The sequence below is a fragment of the Phoenix dactylifera genome, chromosome 17 (assembly GCF_009389715.1).
Source record: "Phoenix dactylifera cultivar Barhee BC4 chromosome 17, palm_55x_up_171113_PBpolish2nd_filt_p, whole genome shotgun sequence".
In the NCBI taxonomy this organism is placed as follows: Eukaryota; Viridiplantae; Streptophyta; class Magnoliopsida; order Arecales; family Arecaceae; genus Phoenix; species Phoenix dactylifera.
Genome location: NC_052408.1, coordinates 10160663 through 10178820, shown reverse-complemented (window position 1 = coordinate 10178820; position 18158 = coordinate 10160663). Strand labels below are relative to the sequence as shown.

The 18158-nt window shown below is 43.1% G+C and overlaps 3 protein-coding genes across 7 annotated transcripts; 1 reads left to right on the top strand and 2 right to left on the bottom strand.

Moving 5' to 3' along the window:
• Positions 1-419: 419 nt before the first annotated feature.
• On the bottom strand, positions 420-8203 carry LOC103711869 (glutamyl-tRNA(Gln) amidotransferase subunit B, chloroplastic/mitochondrial). Of its 5 annotated transcripts, none has more exons than XM_039114968.1 (10): positions 8050-8189; positions 7009-7724; positions 5618-6331; positions 5233-5442; positions 4478-4618; positions 4166-4369; positions 3870-4067; positions 1951-2019; positions 1195-1311; positions 420-1082 (listed from the first exon to the last, which is right to left on the bottom strand). In XM_039114968.1, exons 3-10 carry the CDS (start codon positions 6257-6259, stop codon positions 1002-1004), a joined length of 1662 nt encoding a protein of 553 aa, XP_038970896.1. In that variant the 5' UTR covers positions 6260-6331; positions 7009-7724; positions 8050-8189; the 3' UTR covers positions 420-1001. The 5 variants fall into 5 exon arrangements, with proteins under 5 accessions (XP_038970896.1, XP_038970899.1, XP_038970898.1 ...); XM_039114971.1 differs by having other exon boundaries at positions 7009-7262; positions 8050-8181; XM_039114970.1 differs by lacking the exon at positions 8050-8189 and adding an exon at positions 7858-7991.
• A 2945-nt stretch (positions 8204-11148) lies between these two features.
• LOC103711870 (late embryogenesis abundant protein 1-like) lies at positions 11149-11988 on the top strand. The gene is made up of 3 exons (XM_008798182.2): positions 11149-11284; positions 11368-11490; positions 11665-11988. Exons 1-3 carry the CDS (start codon positions 11231-11233, stop codon positions 11776-11778), a joined length of 291 nt encoding a protein of 96 aa, XP_008796404.1. The 5' UTR covers positions 11149-11230; the 3' UTR covers positions 11779-11988.
• An 814-nt stretch (positions 11989-12802) lies between these two features.
• Positions 12803-17241, bottom strand: LOC103711871 (FT-interacting protein 3). Its single transcript, XM_008798183.4, has one exon. The coding sequence runs from the start codon at positions 16054-16056 to the stop codon at positions 13084-13086; it is 2973 nt and encodes a 990-aa protein (XP_008796405.2). The 5' UTR covers positions 16057-17241; the 3' UTR covers positions 12803-13083.
• Between the last annotated feature and the right edge of the window lie 917 nt (positions 17242-18158).

Here is an 18158-nt window from a genome sequence, read left to right as displayed (position 1 = left end):
GAAGAGATCTTGCTTGTCTTAAATTTTACAATATGATAATTACCGGTAACTATTTCATCTTTTCTAGCATGATCACGTTCTCGATTAAACTAAACATAAGTGAAATTGTCGTTTTTTAGGTTTTCAACATCAACCTGATTTAAAGAAGAATCCTCCATCAGATCAAAAAAGACACTGCCGAACTCAAACTTGACAGCTATTCTCCCAACCAATTCTAACCAAATTCAATGTTGAATCATATTTGGGACGTGACATCTAACCCATACAAATTAACATTATATTCAAGGAAAATTTATTTTAAATATAATCATATTATTTCTTTTTCTTAAAAAGATAAAAAAGACATCGCCGCTCCGAGGGTCGCTGAAGAATGACAAACCAATAGACTATGGGATACCTTTGAAGCAGAAGGAATGCCATTACATTAGAAAATACTCCAACCAAATGAAATAATAATAAAAGTAACCTACAAGATGTGCCATGCGCCAAATCAGAATGATACTTACAAGTGAGGAGGGGGAAAAAAAAAATTTCTGCCCAATTGGAGATTAGAGAACAAAATATGCATAGCATCCTTCTCATCCAAGTATTCGGGAAACAGTTGACAATGACCAACAAGCTCTGATATTGCAAATCTTCTTTACAACAGGATGCATCAAAATTATACTGGGGATGTTAAGAACAACTTGTGATGGAGTTCATACCATCAAAGAAGCATCTTTTGCATCTTCCCATTTGCAAGCAAGACATCAAAAAGGCAACAAAACTTCAGAGTGAACAATAAGGACCCAAGTCAAGGAGTTGATGCCACACCATGCATTAGTCATGGAATGAAAACATGGACACTGGGTGAACCATTCTCTCTGAATCTTCACCACTTCATCTCTCCCACGACGGCAAGCACATGCTTAAATTTGTACTCAATGTGCATGTGCATATGCATAGTAAGCACAGAATGAAAATTACATATAAGCTTAAGCTTCGCCCTCTTTTCAATATTATCAGCCCCCAGCATTTAATTTTTCTGTGAGGATCTTGTTCAGAAGCATTGGATTTGCCTTACCCTTGGATTCCTTCATCACCTGAAGGCAAATAGAGTAGAACTTCAGATCCTAGAGTAAGGACAAGAATTGGAAAAAAAAGAAAAATAATCAGAGGTACTAGAAGGATGGTGAAGCTTCCATAGTTCCACACCTGACCAGCAAAAAATCCTTGTAACTTAGTTTTGCCCCCACGGTATTGTTGAAGTTGCTTGGGATTTGCAGCAAGAACTTTATCCACTAATGCTTCGATTGTGGCAGGATCTACTATCTGTAGTTCTCAAATAAGAAAGAACCTCCATATGATCAATGGGATGTAATTGCACATGAGGAGAAAGAGGAAAATGCTCACTAAATTGCAGAATAATTCCTGATCACAACTACAATTAGAACTGTGGGTGGGCAACCTCCTCCATATTTCTTTTTTCTTTTTTTAAAAAAACACTCTAGTTAGAACTTGCGCATGTATTACTTTAACTTCTCACATGGAAATATTTCCGAGCATATCATCTTTTTAACCTCAAAGCAATTACCAAAGATCAAAAGAACCAGCATCAGTAAAGGAAATAAAGTTTTCCGCCTCCCTTACATAGTTTCTATAAGTTTCAGCAAGTGTTAGACACCCTAATACAGTACACAAATTTCAACACCTTTAAAAGGTTCACCCATTCCGTCGCTTCAAATTTGGAGTAGTAAAAAGCCTTAACCTTTTTCCACCATGCTAATACCGAGGATAACTAAAACCATAATGTGAAGCAGTGAATCTTCTACAAAAAGAAAGGAAAAAACAAGAGAAAAGAGAGAAGAAGACAATGATGAAGAGATTTTGGTACTACTGGAAAGCCCAAGATATTACAACCAGCATGCAAACAAATGTCTAAGAATTTTGCCAGTAATGAAAAGGACTTACCTGAACTAGATCTTTTTCTTCTATCAATGACTTGACAGTCCCGCCTTTGGATATAAGCTCAAAAAGTATCTGCAGGAGTTCAGTATAAAAATAGAAACGGAGAACAGTTAATGAAAATTGAGAAGCAAATGCTGGAGAAGTGACAACAGTGCAATAATCCATGAAAGAGCACAAAACAGAGTACATAGAATAAAATTAGATCATAACCACGTAAATAATAAACCATGATGAAGGGAACAGTGATAGCCTCTAAAAGTATCAGATTGTGCACAAAAGAGATCCACGATGATTTCACACTAAAAAACTAGCTTAACAAGTCACATACATCACAATAAATCAAGAACAGATTATAAAGGCCCCTCTAGAATCTAGGCAGTTAATTATAATGGTCAACGAAGTACTTTTACCTTGGATGCGAGGTGTGCAATCTCGATAGTTGGTACTGAGACTATACTGGTTAGGTACCGATACTATATGGTATCGAGCTGAAATGTACCGATACTCGGAACACAGATATGTCGGTTAGTATTAGCTCACCATTTTTGCCCCTTTTTTTCTTTCTTCTTTTTTATATTTGGGGTTAGTTAAATATTTATGGATCTTTAAATTATGACTTAAAGGATGTTTTAATGTTATTTTAGTTCATATTGACCTCGAGAAACTGTATGATTGCTTAATATATGCAATTGTAACAATTAAATATGGAATAGCAACTCAGTATGCAGATGCATATCACTGTACGCCCTAATTTTTCTTATCTGCATCTATCTTTCAGCCATTACCTTCTTCTTGAACTATTGCTTTTTGACCTATGCCATTCTCCCCTTACTTTTAACTCTAATGACGTTGCTTTCATTCCATAGATTTAAATAGACTACTTTATCCCAATATATAGGTGGACATGACACCCAAAAGTCTGTTTAGTTACTGTCTTGCCTCTAGGCTTATGGCTGCACCTCTTTATGTCGTACTTAATTGTTGTTGCCTGATTTACATTCAGGAGCTACTAGAGAGCCATTGGTCTAACAAAACAATCTTAGGGTTTTCTTAAGCTTTCATTTCGTTTATGCAACCATTGTTCTCATCAAGAATTGAAACATAGTAGGAGGATTCCAAAATTCCTAAATGACCGAAGCCAATGTGGTTAAGGTGCATTTTGTTCTTCAACATAGCAATGTATGAGAGCTTGCCTTCTCCAATCACTACCATGGAAAGTGTATTTATTTGTCGATGGCTCACTTAAGTAATACAAAGCTCAGATTGGGTGAAACATATTTTGCTTAAGAGCATGGCATAGGTTATGAAAAAGGTTAATAATGGTGGGCAAGATTTTTATTCAAATACTAAATATTGTGGATGTGTGAATTCATTAATCCCTCTTCTAGATGAACTAAAGAGAGCCGCTTTCATAGGATTTATACGAGATCTACATGTGCTATCCCTTCATAGTCTCTACATGTTAGGAAATTGATTACAATCAGGACCAACTCCCTTTCAATGCCTTTTAATTAGGGAAAGGATTTTAAATTTTTATTATAAACCTAATCTTGCAGTAGAATGTATAAGTTTTACCTTACAAAACCCACCCTTCCATTGACAATTTTAAGGAAGAGAGAGGAGGATGGCATCCTTCGGCCTTCTCTTCTCTTTTGGATCAAAGGATGGACCGAATCGACCCGAAACACTCCAAATCGAGTGGAACCAAGTGTTCCGCTTGGACTAGAACAGTTTTGCTAATTTCCACCATTTCCTGAACCTGGAGACCAAACTGATTCGAGCCGCTTGGTTTACGGGCCAAGCCGGAGTTGCACTGATTCAGGTTGGTTTGGTAACCATGCTTGGATGAATGTAAACTCATGATAACACTATATTTGAAAATTATGTATCTAAGCATATAATTGGAAAAACAAAATAATCACCTCCTTTCCAATCTTCCCACTAATAGTTCCATTTTTAATAAAGGCTATTAGCTCAGAAAGCTCCTTTGGTGTTAGCTTGATCTCATCTATTGTTAGCCGTTCATTTTTCAGATAAGCTGCAATATCACCCATGATCCAGTTGGCAGCCAACTTTTCCTCGGCGCCATTCTCGACAGCAGCATCAAAAAAATCAGCAACCTAAGTAGCTCAATAGAAAGTTGGAGATCAATATTAATCATACTACAGGATTTGTACACATCCTCTGTAAAACAATTCCTGATTAAATTACCACTTACACTGTTATCATTAGCAAGGAAGAGAACATCTTGCATACTAAGACCCATTTTTTCATAACGTCTACGCTTAGCTTCTGGAAGCTCAGGCAAAGATTGTCGAATTTCATCAACAAATCCCTTCGTGAGGACAACTTCAGGAAGATCGGGCTCAGGAAAATATCTATAATCAGCAAGCCCTTCTTTTTTCCGCATTGTAAAAGTTTTCTAGACAGTAAACAAAAAATCAATAAAGCAAGCAATGTTTATGAATCTATAAGAAACCAATAGTACATATAGCAAATGAAGACGAAAACAATAGAGCATGGAATAAACCTGAGCAGCCTCGTCCCAAAGGCGTGTTTCTTGTACAATCTGATCATTTTGACCCTCACTGTGGAGAAGAACCTGTCTTGATATCTCATAATCTATAGCCCTATTCATTGCAGAAAATGAATTCATGTTCTTTATTTCAACCTGTCAATATAGTAAAAGAAAGTGTCGAATCTGTCAATATCTACAATAATATTACATCCTGTCAAGTGCCTGTTTACTATCAACAACAATTATAAATAACACTGAATTTTATAATAAACAGATAGGTGATTACAAGAAACATATGAAAGAAACAAAAATTTTGTGATATCTATATTACTCAAACATGTTACTAATGCAGCAATACTCAGCCTTCAACACAATAACAACAACGAAACGAAGTAAGTGCAAGTCTACCTGCATTATCTTCTACCCTTATAGGACACAAACAGAATTTGTTTAACGTATATACTTGCTTTATTTGCTCTCCAACCCTCATGATGTAAATTTTATGGAAAAAAATCAAAATTTATCAAATTCAATGAATTTCTTATTCGGAGACACTATCTACCCATAGAATCGTCCAATTTTATCTCTTCTATATCATCACTACCTTGCTAGCTGTGACAACAGAACGTTAAAGACAATATTTTAAAACGTATTAACTTCTTTCCTTCCAACCTGAGCCTTCCAATATCAAGGAAAAATTGATCACAGTTAGTTGTTTGCATTATTTTTAAAAGATAGAGTGGACTAAGAAATCACTACACGATTACCTTGGTCCCAAATTGTGATTGTCCAATCGGCCGGACAGAGATATTCACATCACAACGAAGAGATCCTTCCTGCATATTTCCATTACTCACACCGAGGTACCTAACCAACCTCTGTAGCTCAGCTGCATATTCTGCAGCCTCTAGTCCACTTCTCATATCAGGCTCAGAAACAATCTCAAGCAATGGCACTCCAGCCCTATTTAGGTCCACCTGCACTAGAAATTTTAAAATCATATTAAAACCTCAGAAGATATAATTTGTATAACTAAGTAATATTGAGTACTTTCGAAACATTTCTCTAATCATAGCTAGGTCGAATTCCAAAATTAAGAGGAACTTTTATACAAGCAAAAATCAAAAAGGAATAGGAGCGACGAAGGTTAACCTGTGAATAACTTCCTGCTTCAGAGTGAAGTAGCTTCCCTGCATCTTCCTCCATATGAATCCTTGTTATTCCAAATCTCCTATGTCCACCACCAAACTCTACAGGAAGATCCAAATCAATGAACCCTTTTGTTGCTATCGGAACATCAAATTGAGATATTTGGTAGCCCTTCGGAAGGTCAGGATAGAAATATTGTTTCCTATCAAACTTGGAATTCATGGACAGTTCACAATTGAGTGCAAGGCCCAATTTCACAGCAAACTCGACAACCTTTGAATTCAGAACTGGTAGAGTTCCTGGGAGCCCCATGCAGATGGGACAGATAGTGGTGTTGGGTCGTGAGCCATAGAGGTAAGGGCAGCTACAGAAGGCCTTTGTAAGGGTATACAGCTGGACATGGGTCTCAATACCAATAATAGCTTCATACCCATGTTTGTGGTGCTCTAATGTTTTTTTAGTTGCAGTTTGAATCAATTTCTCTTTCTGTTTACTTTGATTTTGAAGGTTCTCCACCTGTGTAGTGACCTGGGCATGCGAGGCTTGCAATGTGCAGAAAAGAACACTGCTTTTCTTCGTGAAGGGAGATGATGGGTGGGGGAAAAGACGGTTCATTCTGATACATCGGAAATAGATTAAAGCCATGGTTCCTCCACAGACTCCAGGGGTTACTAAATTTAATTACCTCGTCCGACTAGCCTCAAACAAGCAAAGTACCTGCAGGCAGAAACCATGATCATACAAAATATACCAAAAGATTTGAACACCAATGCAACCTAGTATCATAAATTTGTGTTAGTGGAGCAGCTCCATGGCCCGATTCAAATAATTTACAACCTCCTCTATATGTATGAGTTAAGATTGTGAATAGGATTCACCAACGCATGCAGTCCAAATCGTTATGATACTCCATGATCTTGTAATACAGGTTTCGCAGGTGCTACTTTCAAATGCCTCAATCCATCTCAAGCAAGACAGTATAAATTTTTGATACAACAGTCAACAAGAAGTTAGCTAGTTCAAGTATGTTTTCTGGAAGAAAAAAAAAACATTATCATGAGAAGATTCCTCAAGGAGTTGAGGTCACATGTTAAGAATCCCTAACTGATGCTAAGGAAAGGGCATTTGGTTCTTGTGTGTTGCATCATACATTTTAAGAGACTGTAATAGAATGAAAGGTGAGATTTTGAAGTGGAGATCCTTTCTCTATCAGAATAAACTTCAATACTTAGGATTTTCTTGCAAAAATAGAAGGAATGATAACTATGCGATAGAGACCCAGCGGGTAGTTTGGAGTTGAGGCACCACAACCATAGGAACAGAAGATGACGAAGTATTTACTTCAGAATTCGAAGTAAGAAGAAGAAAAAGAAGAAGAAGGGGGATCCGATTACCTTCAGCAGCCCTTAAACTCTTCATCAGCTCTCTGAATGGAGAACAGTTGGCCCCCTCCCCTGTCCACACGGACAGGGGCTTGGGTCTCTCTCTTATTTGCTGTGTGTGGCATGCGCATGGGATGTACACATTGGTTGCTAAGCATAGATAAAGCAAGCTTGCTTAAACACAACACAATCAGCACCTTTTCCACAAAGCACCAAACCGTTGGCGTGCATGCAGACAGGTGGGTTGGTTGATGGAATATAGCATCCTGGAAGGCCAAGCTCATAAACGAACTTCAATGACGAAGTCCTCAGTACACATGCATAGCAACATTAGAAGTTGATGGCAAATTATAAGACAAGGCAGCAACAAGCACCAAACTCGACGCTCAAAAGATGAAGCTGTCTCTTAGGTAATCTATCAAACATTTGGCGGGTGTCATGGGCAAGAATCCGCACTATTGAAATGAAGAAGAGGGTGGATCTTGCAACTCCAAAACAGCAAGGAATTTCATAGAGGAATACAAAAAAATCAGTAATCGTAAGGGGAAGCACAGCTTTCAGGTTGAACTCTTAGCCTTGGAGAGCGAAGGTGATGAGTTGTTGGCATCTAGTCAAGAGAGAAGCTGATAGTCGAATCATGGCTGACGACTGGGAGGATTCAAAACTGATAGCCATCAGCTTACTGTTGCTGAGAACAATTTGTTGAAGACGTCATTCAACAATGGGAGCTGAAACAAAAAATTCCTTGAGGGTCTATCAACAATGGAAGCTAATTTACTTCAGAATTGAGTATTCCGAAGTAATCTGTTCCTAATCCACGGAATCCATTTTTAAGAAAGAAAATAAAAGAAGATAAAATACCGAAATCTTGAAGTCGTATTTTGCTTCAGAATTGAGCATCCGAAGTAATCTCTTCTTAATACAAGGAATCCATTTTTTCAAACAAAAAAGGGGAAAAAACGAAATCTTGAAGAACGCCCATTAGACATCTCAGAATTAATAGCTAGCAATTTAAAACTAGAAGCATAAGACGAATAAGGGGCATCTGATTACCTTCAGCAGCCCTACAACTCTTCATCCGCTCTCCGAACGGATAGGATTGCAGTCGGCCCGCTCCCCTGTCCACACGTACGGCGACTCGGCTCTTTCTCTTATCTCCGTTCGTTGCGCTAAAGTCGATAGGAAGGGAAATGGGAAAGGAAATATGACCCTTGTACCAAGCAACAAATAAACCAAGCTTGAATCAGGAAAATAGGCTCGACAATGATTTCGAGACAAGCAACAAATTGACTGATCTCAAGCCAAGCAACAAATTGACTGATCTCGAACAAGCATGGCTCAACAAGACTAGAAAATTATATTTTTTATACATAATAAATCATTGGATAAAAGTTTTAATCATTTTATTCTTTATTTTTTGGAATACTTAAATATTCATCTAGACCTGACCCATAACTTGAAATCGAGATTCCAGCTTTTATTTAACTTTAGATCGCCCAATTTAACGTTATAATAGTTTTAATTGTTTTTTTTTTTTTGTTAAAAGATAGAAGGGGAGGGGGAGGGACCAGCCCACTTGCGTAGCAGCTCCATTGTTTTAATTGTATTTAGAAGTATCAAACTGATCAAATAAGCTCGTGTTTGGTTCGAATCTAAATTAAGCTCGAGATCAGCTTGAAATAAATAAATCCATTTTGAGATTAATTTAAGCTTGATCAAGCTCATCTCAGAGCTGGTACACGTTTCGCTTTTAATAACTCATACATTTCAAGATATCGATGCATATGATACCTTAAAGCCTTTGTTCTGCGCTTCAAAGGCACCAAATCATTAAAAAGCATGCATATTTATGCTGTATCTGAATTTTGGTCAATCTGACAGTAGAATTTTGCCATCAGAGATTTCTGACAGTAGGTCTTTGTTTGCGGGAACCTTAAACTCAAATTTCTCATAAATTTCCAATTCATGCATCCTAGCAAAATAGTTCTGCCATCCAAGATTTTCAATCACATAGATTTGCTGTCAGAACAAAATTTTCCACCACTGTCGCATTCCTAGCACTTAATCCATCCAACAATAAGTTGCTGTCTGAGTCTCCTGGCAACGAACTCTTTCCATTAGAACTTCAAATCCAAATACCCGCCTTTTCTTATCCTAATAGCAAACCCTTGCCATCAGAGCATTCCAACGGTTGCTGCCCATTGTTGGATTCGAGATTCAACTTTGCCGCCTTTTCACCTCCTAAATTACTCTCAAACAATCCAGATCCGCACGTCAATCTTCAATTAGTTGGATGGTAGCCGTTACCCATCCTAATGTTCCGGCGGTAATCTTCTATCCTTGGACTGTCCCGACGCAATTCTTGTCTGTCCTACTCAAATTTTGAATTTACCCAATTGCCTTCGATTTCATGGGACAATTCGCAGACACACACACACACACACACACACACGCACACACACACAAAAAAAAATAGAGTGAACAGAAAATAGAGATAAAATTCTGCATTTCATAGAAAAAAATTTCATGTGGAATATAGAAAAAATTTAATTCCTACTGGCTAAAAATTAGAATAAATTTTTTTTTCTTCAAAGTGCCCCGAAAATTTTATATAGTACATGATATGATTTTTTTTAATTAAAAGTATAACATATATTTTACATTTTTTTTCATAAATCTAGATGCTCAATCAAAAATAAACCACTATTTAATGTGTCACTTTCATATGATCGACTAAATATGCAAAGATCATTTTTTCAAATATTAACTTTGTAAAAAAACATTCTAGTGAGAAAAAATTTTTCATGAACCAAACAAGTCCTAAATGTGCCTAGATGGTCAGATGGCAAGTCTCGATCGTTTGGATGTTTTCATTTTAGATTCTTGCCATCAAATTTTCGTGACACCAGATTTTCATCATCAGATCATTTCGACAACATAGTTTTGCAACCATATCACCAACTTTGGCCACATTTTCTACACACACTTGAATTTAACTTTTGAATTGTGGATAACCTGTTGTTATCTACCTTTAGGGGCCTTTATAAATAACCGTTAAGCTTACCCTCTTAGCCACATGCCAAGATGATTAGTCATTTGTATTCCATGCCCAATTCTTAAGTGAGGGAGGTTCCTAGAGCAATTTTTGCTACAAAGCTTGGAGAGCAATTTGTTGGAGGCATTCCAACGATTGAACACGCTTCGTCTTCTTTTGGGCTACTCTTCTTTTTCTCTCCTTGTTCTCTCCTTTTGATCATTTTATTCACATCCATCCCTTGTTATGTCTCCCATGCATGCATTTGGACTAGGCATCTAGCTTATCCATTATTTTTATTAAGAGATTTTTTCTTGAGGGAGCAAGGAGTGTCTTATTCTTTTTTGTCTCCCTTACTATACCGTAGTATGTATCAGCTCATGGCAGTGTTAATATTTTATTATGCTCTATTATGTAATACTATGCTAAATAGGGCGTATATCATAGTATGTATCAACTCATGGTAGTTTTGAAATTTTATGCATGCATCAACCTTTTTTTGCTACACACATGTTTTCTTATTTTAAATCATTTTTATTTTCCGGTCATTCTTATGGAGACTATTGGGCTGAGCATGCTACAAGGGAAAGCCCGCAATATAATTTCAATGATAAAAAAGAGATGTACCAACGGCGAACTTTAAAAAAACCCCTCTCCAACAAGAGCAAACAATCCAGTAATAGATCGAAATTTTAGATTTTTTGTTTTGTGGCGGTTTATTATAAGTTTCCAATGACAACGTCTAGCGGAGGAGAACTCACAATCCGAAAATTGGGTTCACTTCATGATAGTAGGCAGGTTGGATTTTGGGAAGAAATGAAAGGCGGTAGGGTAAATGGGATGGGAGCACGGTAAAAGGTCGGATTTTATCGAGACTTTTACCCACTTTTATTTTTTATCGATCCCGTCGCAGGTGCTACACTTGACCGTTTCCATCGTAACTACCTTTGCCTCGTCAAAGGCATTATTACCCTCGTACCAGAAAAAAAAAAGGCCTTATGACCCGCTCGTACCTCCTAAAACCCAACACGTGCAATAGTTCCATCCATCAAACACGTGCACGTGTCAGCCACAAATATCGACCTTGAATTCTATATAAATCCCCACACTAGTCCCTGAACACAAGGCGAAGGCGTGAGAAAGCTTGAGCTGCGCTACTCTCCTCCTCCCCCTTTTTTTTCGTAATTATATTCACCGAAGATGTCGAGCACCCAGCAAACCTTCCGCGGCGGGAAAGCCCACGGAGAAGGCCAGGTTGGCTTTTCTGTTCTTGGGCTGATTTAGTGCTTGGATTTAGTTGACGCCTGACCGTTGGTGGTGCATTTTGATTCGTGCAGGCCAAGGCGGATCAGATGATCCAGTCCGCCAAGGACACCGCCCATTCCATCACCGGCGGGTCATCGGACACCCGCCAGTGCGCCCAAGAGAATAAGGAGCAGGCGGCCGGCTTCCTCCAGCAGGTTCACTGCATGAATGCCCACCGAGTTTCTCTTAATTGCCAAAACGCCACTTGTCATGATGATTTTTTTTTTCTTTTTCCCTAGAGAGTGATTTCATTTTGCAGTTTGCTTTGCTTTAGATGGCTATCATCATCTCATTAACATTGTCTTTTATTCTCTAAAAATTTTTTAAAGACCGGAGAGCAAGTGAAGCAGATGGCGCAAGGAGCGATGGATGCAGTGAAGAATGCCACAGGAATGGGAAATGCCAGCAGTGGCACCACCACCACCCCAACCAGCAAGCACTAGATATTTTTCAATGTTCACTATTTCCGGTTGTTATGTGAGCAATTGTTTTGAATGTCTTGCGTCAATAAGCTTGGAGGGTTCTGAGTGTTCCAAGTCCTGTTTTTTTGTTGTGTTTCTTCTGCATCATCACTTGGATTTCAAATTTTTGCTATGGATTCAACTTTCCATGTAGTGAATTCTCCCCAGCTAATACAATGCAGTATTTATCTATATCTGGCCTTTATCCCTGCATTTACAAATTTAATTTAGTAATCTGCTTATTAGTAAGAACATGATAAGGTGGTGAATGGTGCACGAGAAAATGGCTAATGAATGCATCAAAGAAGAATCATGTGTTTTTGTTTGAGAGAGAGAGAGAGAGAGAGAGAGAGAGAGAGAGAGAGAGAGAGAGACGTGCTTGGAGTGTTCCCAGAACAGAGCCATTTCAGAGGCATATCATATAACCAACGTTAGTAATTGGATTTGAAATCAGTAGAAGCATGCCTTTAATGGTTTCATTAAAATTTGGTGTTAGGAAACACTGCTACCAAATCCTTACCTGCGTATGTTCATGTTTATAATCTCTTGGCCGGATGCTCTTGCCTGTATTTATGTACATGTTCCCATGCTCTTGGCCGGACGGACAGCAGTGCAGTAGTTAGCCAAATACTCTGATTCAATGAACGCTAATCTTTTTGAGAAGTTAGGAAAAAAAAAAACAACAAAAAGAAACAGCCGGGAGAGACAATGGAGAACATCGAGCGTAGTTCCACACATTCTAGATCCCTTTCCAGATGAAAATATTACACCCATCGCATAAAAGTAGTCGACTTCAAACTACAAGATGAGAGTCATAATGCCATTCATAATACCAATCCTTGATGATGCCATTAACGTGCTTTTCCTCCGCCCTAAAGCTGTAAAGCAAAGGCAAATCATGATAACAAGAAACTCTCACTTGCTCATTTCCATCCAGCTCTATCAATGATAACTTTGTAAAGATAAAAGCATTTCAATCACCAATTACTCATGAATCCCTTTTAACAACAACAAAAAGGCAATGATCAATGCATTGCTCCAACGAACTTTAGACTAAGTACAACAACCAATACATGACAAACGCTTACATATAATTATATAGGAACCTGGTACAAAACGACAATCTCCATGTTCCAGATAACTACAGCAGCATAATGACAAGAAACTACCTACTACGATAGGGACACATCTGCTCGCGACAAACAGCCAGCCGCGGAGCCACACTGCAGCAGAACCACTGTACCTTCGAAGAATCCAAAACAATGCACCATTTTTTTCCCGCCTCCCTCACAACAAGCTATCGGCCTTACTTGGTAGCCTCCTAAAGAAGCTCATCGCCGGCGACGGCAGCCGGTTCCTGAACCTCGGTGGCCTCAGCGCATACACCCCCCATGCTGCCATCAGCGCCCGGAAGGGAACGAAAAAGAACACCGCAGCCGCCATCAGACAGAAGAGCATGAAGAGGAACGTCGCTCGCGGATCCCTCCAGCTCAGCAGTGCCTGCACCCTCTCCCCTTGAGATGCCATGTCCCCCACCACCGTCTGCACCCGCCCGGCCACGCTCCGCAGCCGGTCATACCTCATCCGCACGATCTCTCCGCTCCGGCTCGTCGGGAACGTATCAAATTCCTCGTCCAATTCATCCCCGAACACCGCATCAGCATGCGACAGCCGGGTGTCCATGTGCGGTGGGTGGCGCGGCCGCCGCCGGTACCGCAGCAGCCCCACGCCCGCCATTGTGAAGCAGGCGGTCGGAAGGATCAGCTCCGGGAACAAGGCAAACACGACATAGAGAGCGACGACGAGGAACGACTGCACGGGGCGGTGCCAGCTGCGGACCGTATCGACCCAGCGGCCGATGGCGATGGGGCCGGAGAGCACCGAGACGAGGCGGAAGAAGTTGGCCTTGCTCCGCCTCATGCTCCACAGGTGGGACCCATGATCGAGCATGTACTCGACCACCTCCCGGCCCAGCGGTGGCTCGGCCCGGCCTAGCCGCGCGGCCACCACGTTGGTCGCCTGGAACCGCAGGTTCTCCACCTGCCGGACCATCAACGGGTCCACGTAGTGCGCCTTGGGCAGCAGCGGGCGGAGGTAGGCGTGGAGCATGTTAGCTGTGTTGGCGCACGAGAAACGGACAGCCAGATGGAGCTCCCCCATCTTCTTAACACCGGATGGATGCAGCATCAGCAACGGGTAGGCGTGGGTATACACCCGATCCGTCTCCAGAGCGGACAGCCGGATCCGGACCTTTCCGATCCGGTTGTCGCGGGGGCCGCCACCGCCGGCCTGGGGGGAATTCTTGTCGATGTGGCAGTTGTCGAAGACGCCGACGGTGATGACGGTGCAAGGGTCGAACACCTCCCAGGTGTACTGTTCGTTCCACCTGGGAGACACCGAATCGACGACGGTCCGAGTCCGGATCCACTTCTGGCCGTACTTGGCCACGCAGTAGGAGTCGGTCGTCCCGCCCTTCCCCTCCCGGATTTTCATCGGCATCAGGCCGGAGGCCCCCAAGACACCGAGCTCGAGGACCCCCACGTGCGGGGACCAAAGCCGCTTCGCCGTTGGCCGGAGGTCGCTGCTGTACGCGGTCGCCTCGTCCAGCACGTGATATCCGCCGTCCAGGCTGAGCCGGAGATGCACCCGGCTCCCGAACCGGCCCGGCCCACCGGGCGGACCCCGGTCGAGGGTGGCCCAACTCGACCCCACCGGCTTCTCGTCCATCCGCCGCTCGATGGCCGAAACGGGGATCAGAACCCGGCCCAGGACCTCGTCCTTGTTGGGACCCAGCCGGTCCTCGATAGAAACCATCAACACGTCATCGAACGGCTCGGCGACGACGAACATGATATCTTCGTTCCAGAGCGGGTTCGACGGACCGCGATTCGGCATGACGGGTGCGGACCGGGTCCGGAGCACTTGGTTCCCGACCTGGGCCCGGGCGAAGAGGTCCGGCAACCGGCCCATCGCGGCGGCGCCTTCTTTGCCGGGGACGAGATCCTGGGCCTCGATGACGGAGACGCGGAGGTACCAGAGCTTGGGCGCGACGTAGACCTTGGATTTGATGGAGGCAAGGCCGTCCCCGTGGACGCCGGCGGCTTTGGAGTGCCAGGCCTCCGCGAAGGCCTCGTCCGCCTGGGTCCCGAACCAGACCGAGACCATGACCTCTCCTTTGGCCTTCTCCCCCTTCCTGTCTTCCATTCGGTACCACTGCGGGGCCAGCGTGCTGTCCGGCGGGACCCGCCGCGGGACCTCGCTGAGATCGAAAGCCAGCCGTCCGATGAACTCCTCCTTGCCCTTCTCCTTGACGAAGATCTCCACCGCCGAGGACTGGATGGTGTCTTTGGAGAAGGCGAAAACCTGGTCCCAGCAGTGGGTTCCGGCAGGTTGGGTCAACCCCCGGTAGTTCCCAAGCTTTACCTCCGCGTGCGACTCGCCACCACCGGCGACAGGAAGGTCCCGGGCGCGGACCACCCGGACGTACAGGTACTGCATCTGCTCCACCAAGTCGTAGGTGGCGCTCGCCTTGTTGCGGTGGCCGCCGCCGCCGCCGCCGCCGCCGCCAAGCTGGGGACGGGTCTCTTTCAGAGAGAAGTCCTGGCCGACGGGCATGACCCCGGCGCCGGGGTACGGCTCATGGCCCATGGGCGTCCCGGAGGTGAGGACCACCGGCTTGATGTCGGGCGGAGCAGGGTGGTCCGCCGGCCCAGCCGGCGGCGCAGCAGGCTTCTGGGGCTGCGGAGGTTGGACCACCGCCGTAGCGGCCTGCTTCGTCTGCGGCTTCTCCGGCACGTGCGCTTTGGCTTTCGTGACCCTCCGATCATTGTTCCCCGCCGCGGCGGGGGCTCTGTCGCCGGTGGTCCGGTATATCTTAAGACTTATATCGCCGCGAATGTGAGAAAAAAGGCTCCTTTTTTCGAGGGTGAAGAGCTGGGGAACGGCCTCCTCCCCGGGGGCGGGGACGCCGGCGGCGGGGATGCGCACCTTCCCCAAAAAGTTCCGGCCGCCGGGGCCGGCCCCGCGCTCGTTGTAGACACCAACATCAATGGCACGGTAGGGCAAATCATCATGATCAAAGATAGGGAAAACCAACCTCTCGTTCCAAACCGGGCTCAAGTCCTTCGCTTTCGAGCTTGTCCGCCGCTTTTGGTGCTCGAACTCCACCTCCACGAACGGCGACGACGAGCCCTGCCCGTCTTTAGGCATCAAGTTGTGCGCTGCCACCACCTCCACCACGAGCTTCTCCTCCTTCCCCATCTCTCTCTCTCTCTCGCGGTGAGAGGAAGCAACGCTCGCTGGCGGAGCAGCCGCAGTGGAGAGAAGCAGAGGGTGTGAGGGGTATTAGTAATTTATTAGAGGCGAGAATTTTCAAATAATTTGGGATAAAAAAGGAAATAACAATAAATAGGGGCACCGGGGGAAGAGACTCTTATGCTTTAGCGATGGGAGAGGGGTATTTTGGGAAGCGCGAGGGCCTCGGGCTGCGGAGAGCGGAGACAACACGGGGGCGGGGGTTCGGAAAAGCGGAGGGCTATAATGGGCGACAAGAGGAAATAAGGCAGGGACAGCGACAGGTGGATGGGCTTATGTTTTCTCTTCTCTCTCCAGTCTACCCTCGAAAGAGAGTGAGAGAGAGCGGATTTTATAGGAGTCGTCGTCGCAGGCGCGCGTGCAGAATCTCCAGAGAATTGATAAATTCGATGCTCGATTTTAAAACGCGCCCGCCGGTTTGCTGCTCCGCAGGAACTATTACAATGTACGCACGACAGCATCCGATTGGTGGTACCGGATTAGACGTTCGTTATCAGAGGCTTCGATGTTATTCTGTGGGATTGGGGAGTGGATTGGGATTTGGTTGGTCGGAGAAGGAGGCCGTACCAGACCGGGGTCAGCAGTCTGGAGCCAGGCAGGATTTGACCGTCTTTTGTGACGCGGAGGACCAAGTTGACGACACGTGGAGCGTTTGGTGGGGGCAGGCAGGGGAACGAAGCGGCTCTTTCTCGGGGGGATAAAAGGCGTGAGGTGGTGGTATTCGGGTGTTTAAATGCGGCGAGATTTGGGAGGAAGATGTCTGTGGGAGGTAACGCGTGAGGGGGCGCAAGGACTGGCACCGGGAGCAGTGACTTTGCCGTTTTGAGAGGGTGGGATGGCGGGAAGAGGACAGAGATGGAGATTGAAATATAATGAGTAGATTTTTTTTTTTGGTTTTGTCATGATGCGTGAATAATAAATGTCAGTGGGGTGGAACGACCAACCTTGGACTTTTAATCATTTTTTTATTTAAAATTTTCGGATTTCTGGTACTGTAAGCATATATCTTGTGTTATAAAGTCACAGCATTTATTACCTGGTAATGGCTGCTATTTTTATCGCAACGGTTATGCCATGAAGCACTTTTTACTGTTTATTCTGGATATATTAATATTTTTCAGTTTTGGGAAAAAATCTCAGTGATACTCTAAATCAAAATTGCCCGAACTGGCTAAAATGGGTCATTTTTTCTGGAATGACAATTAAAGGCTTACGTCAGCATCCTAGCTAAAATATGGTACTGCTTGACTTTCGTCAAGATTCGTCTAATTGGATTAGATTTTTGGAACGCTTGAGTGTAATGGTTACTCGACCCACCTCGCATTACCCATCCATTTACTCTACTGCAATATATGTTTTTTAAATTCAACAAACTCAAAGTCCCGGTATACAACAATTCCTTTTGAGAAACTCTATCCACCAATTAAATTGATAGGGCTTGCGTCAGAATTTAGAGTCATCCACAATATTATTAATGATTTCTAGTTTATATCTTTAAAGATATTTTGTTTCTTGACATGATTTAGAGAAAGTTGCATCAACGAGTGTGTGTGGCTAGGTTTAAGTTACACCTGCTGTAAGTATTGTAGAGTAACATTTTTTTGAAGTTGATGATATAAATTATATATTAATAATTTAAGCTATTGGATGTGATTTGCTATTTCTAAACTGCCTATACATCAAAATTTATATAACCTATAGACTCATAGCATTTGCATCGTATGATCAAAAAATAAATATTTAAATAATATAAAGAAAATTGACTACTTGATGTATAGGCTAGAGATCTCTAAATCACATAATTCTTGGTAATCAGTAATTTAGAGATAGTCGATCACATTCAATAGCTCGAATAATAGTATCCACCTAATATGTTAACTCTTTTCCGAAAGTTCGACGTGAAAAATGAAAATATGAAGAATTGTATCTAGCACTAGTCATAAAGCTTTAATTTCTCATTTGTTTTTGTTGCTGGAAATTGGACCCGGGGGCAATCTTCGGTCGAGGAGAGGGAACGACTGTTAGTCCTCACGGCGGGGCGGCGGTCT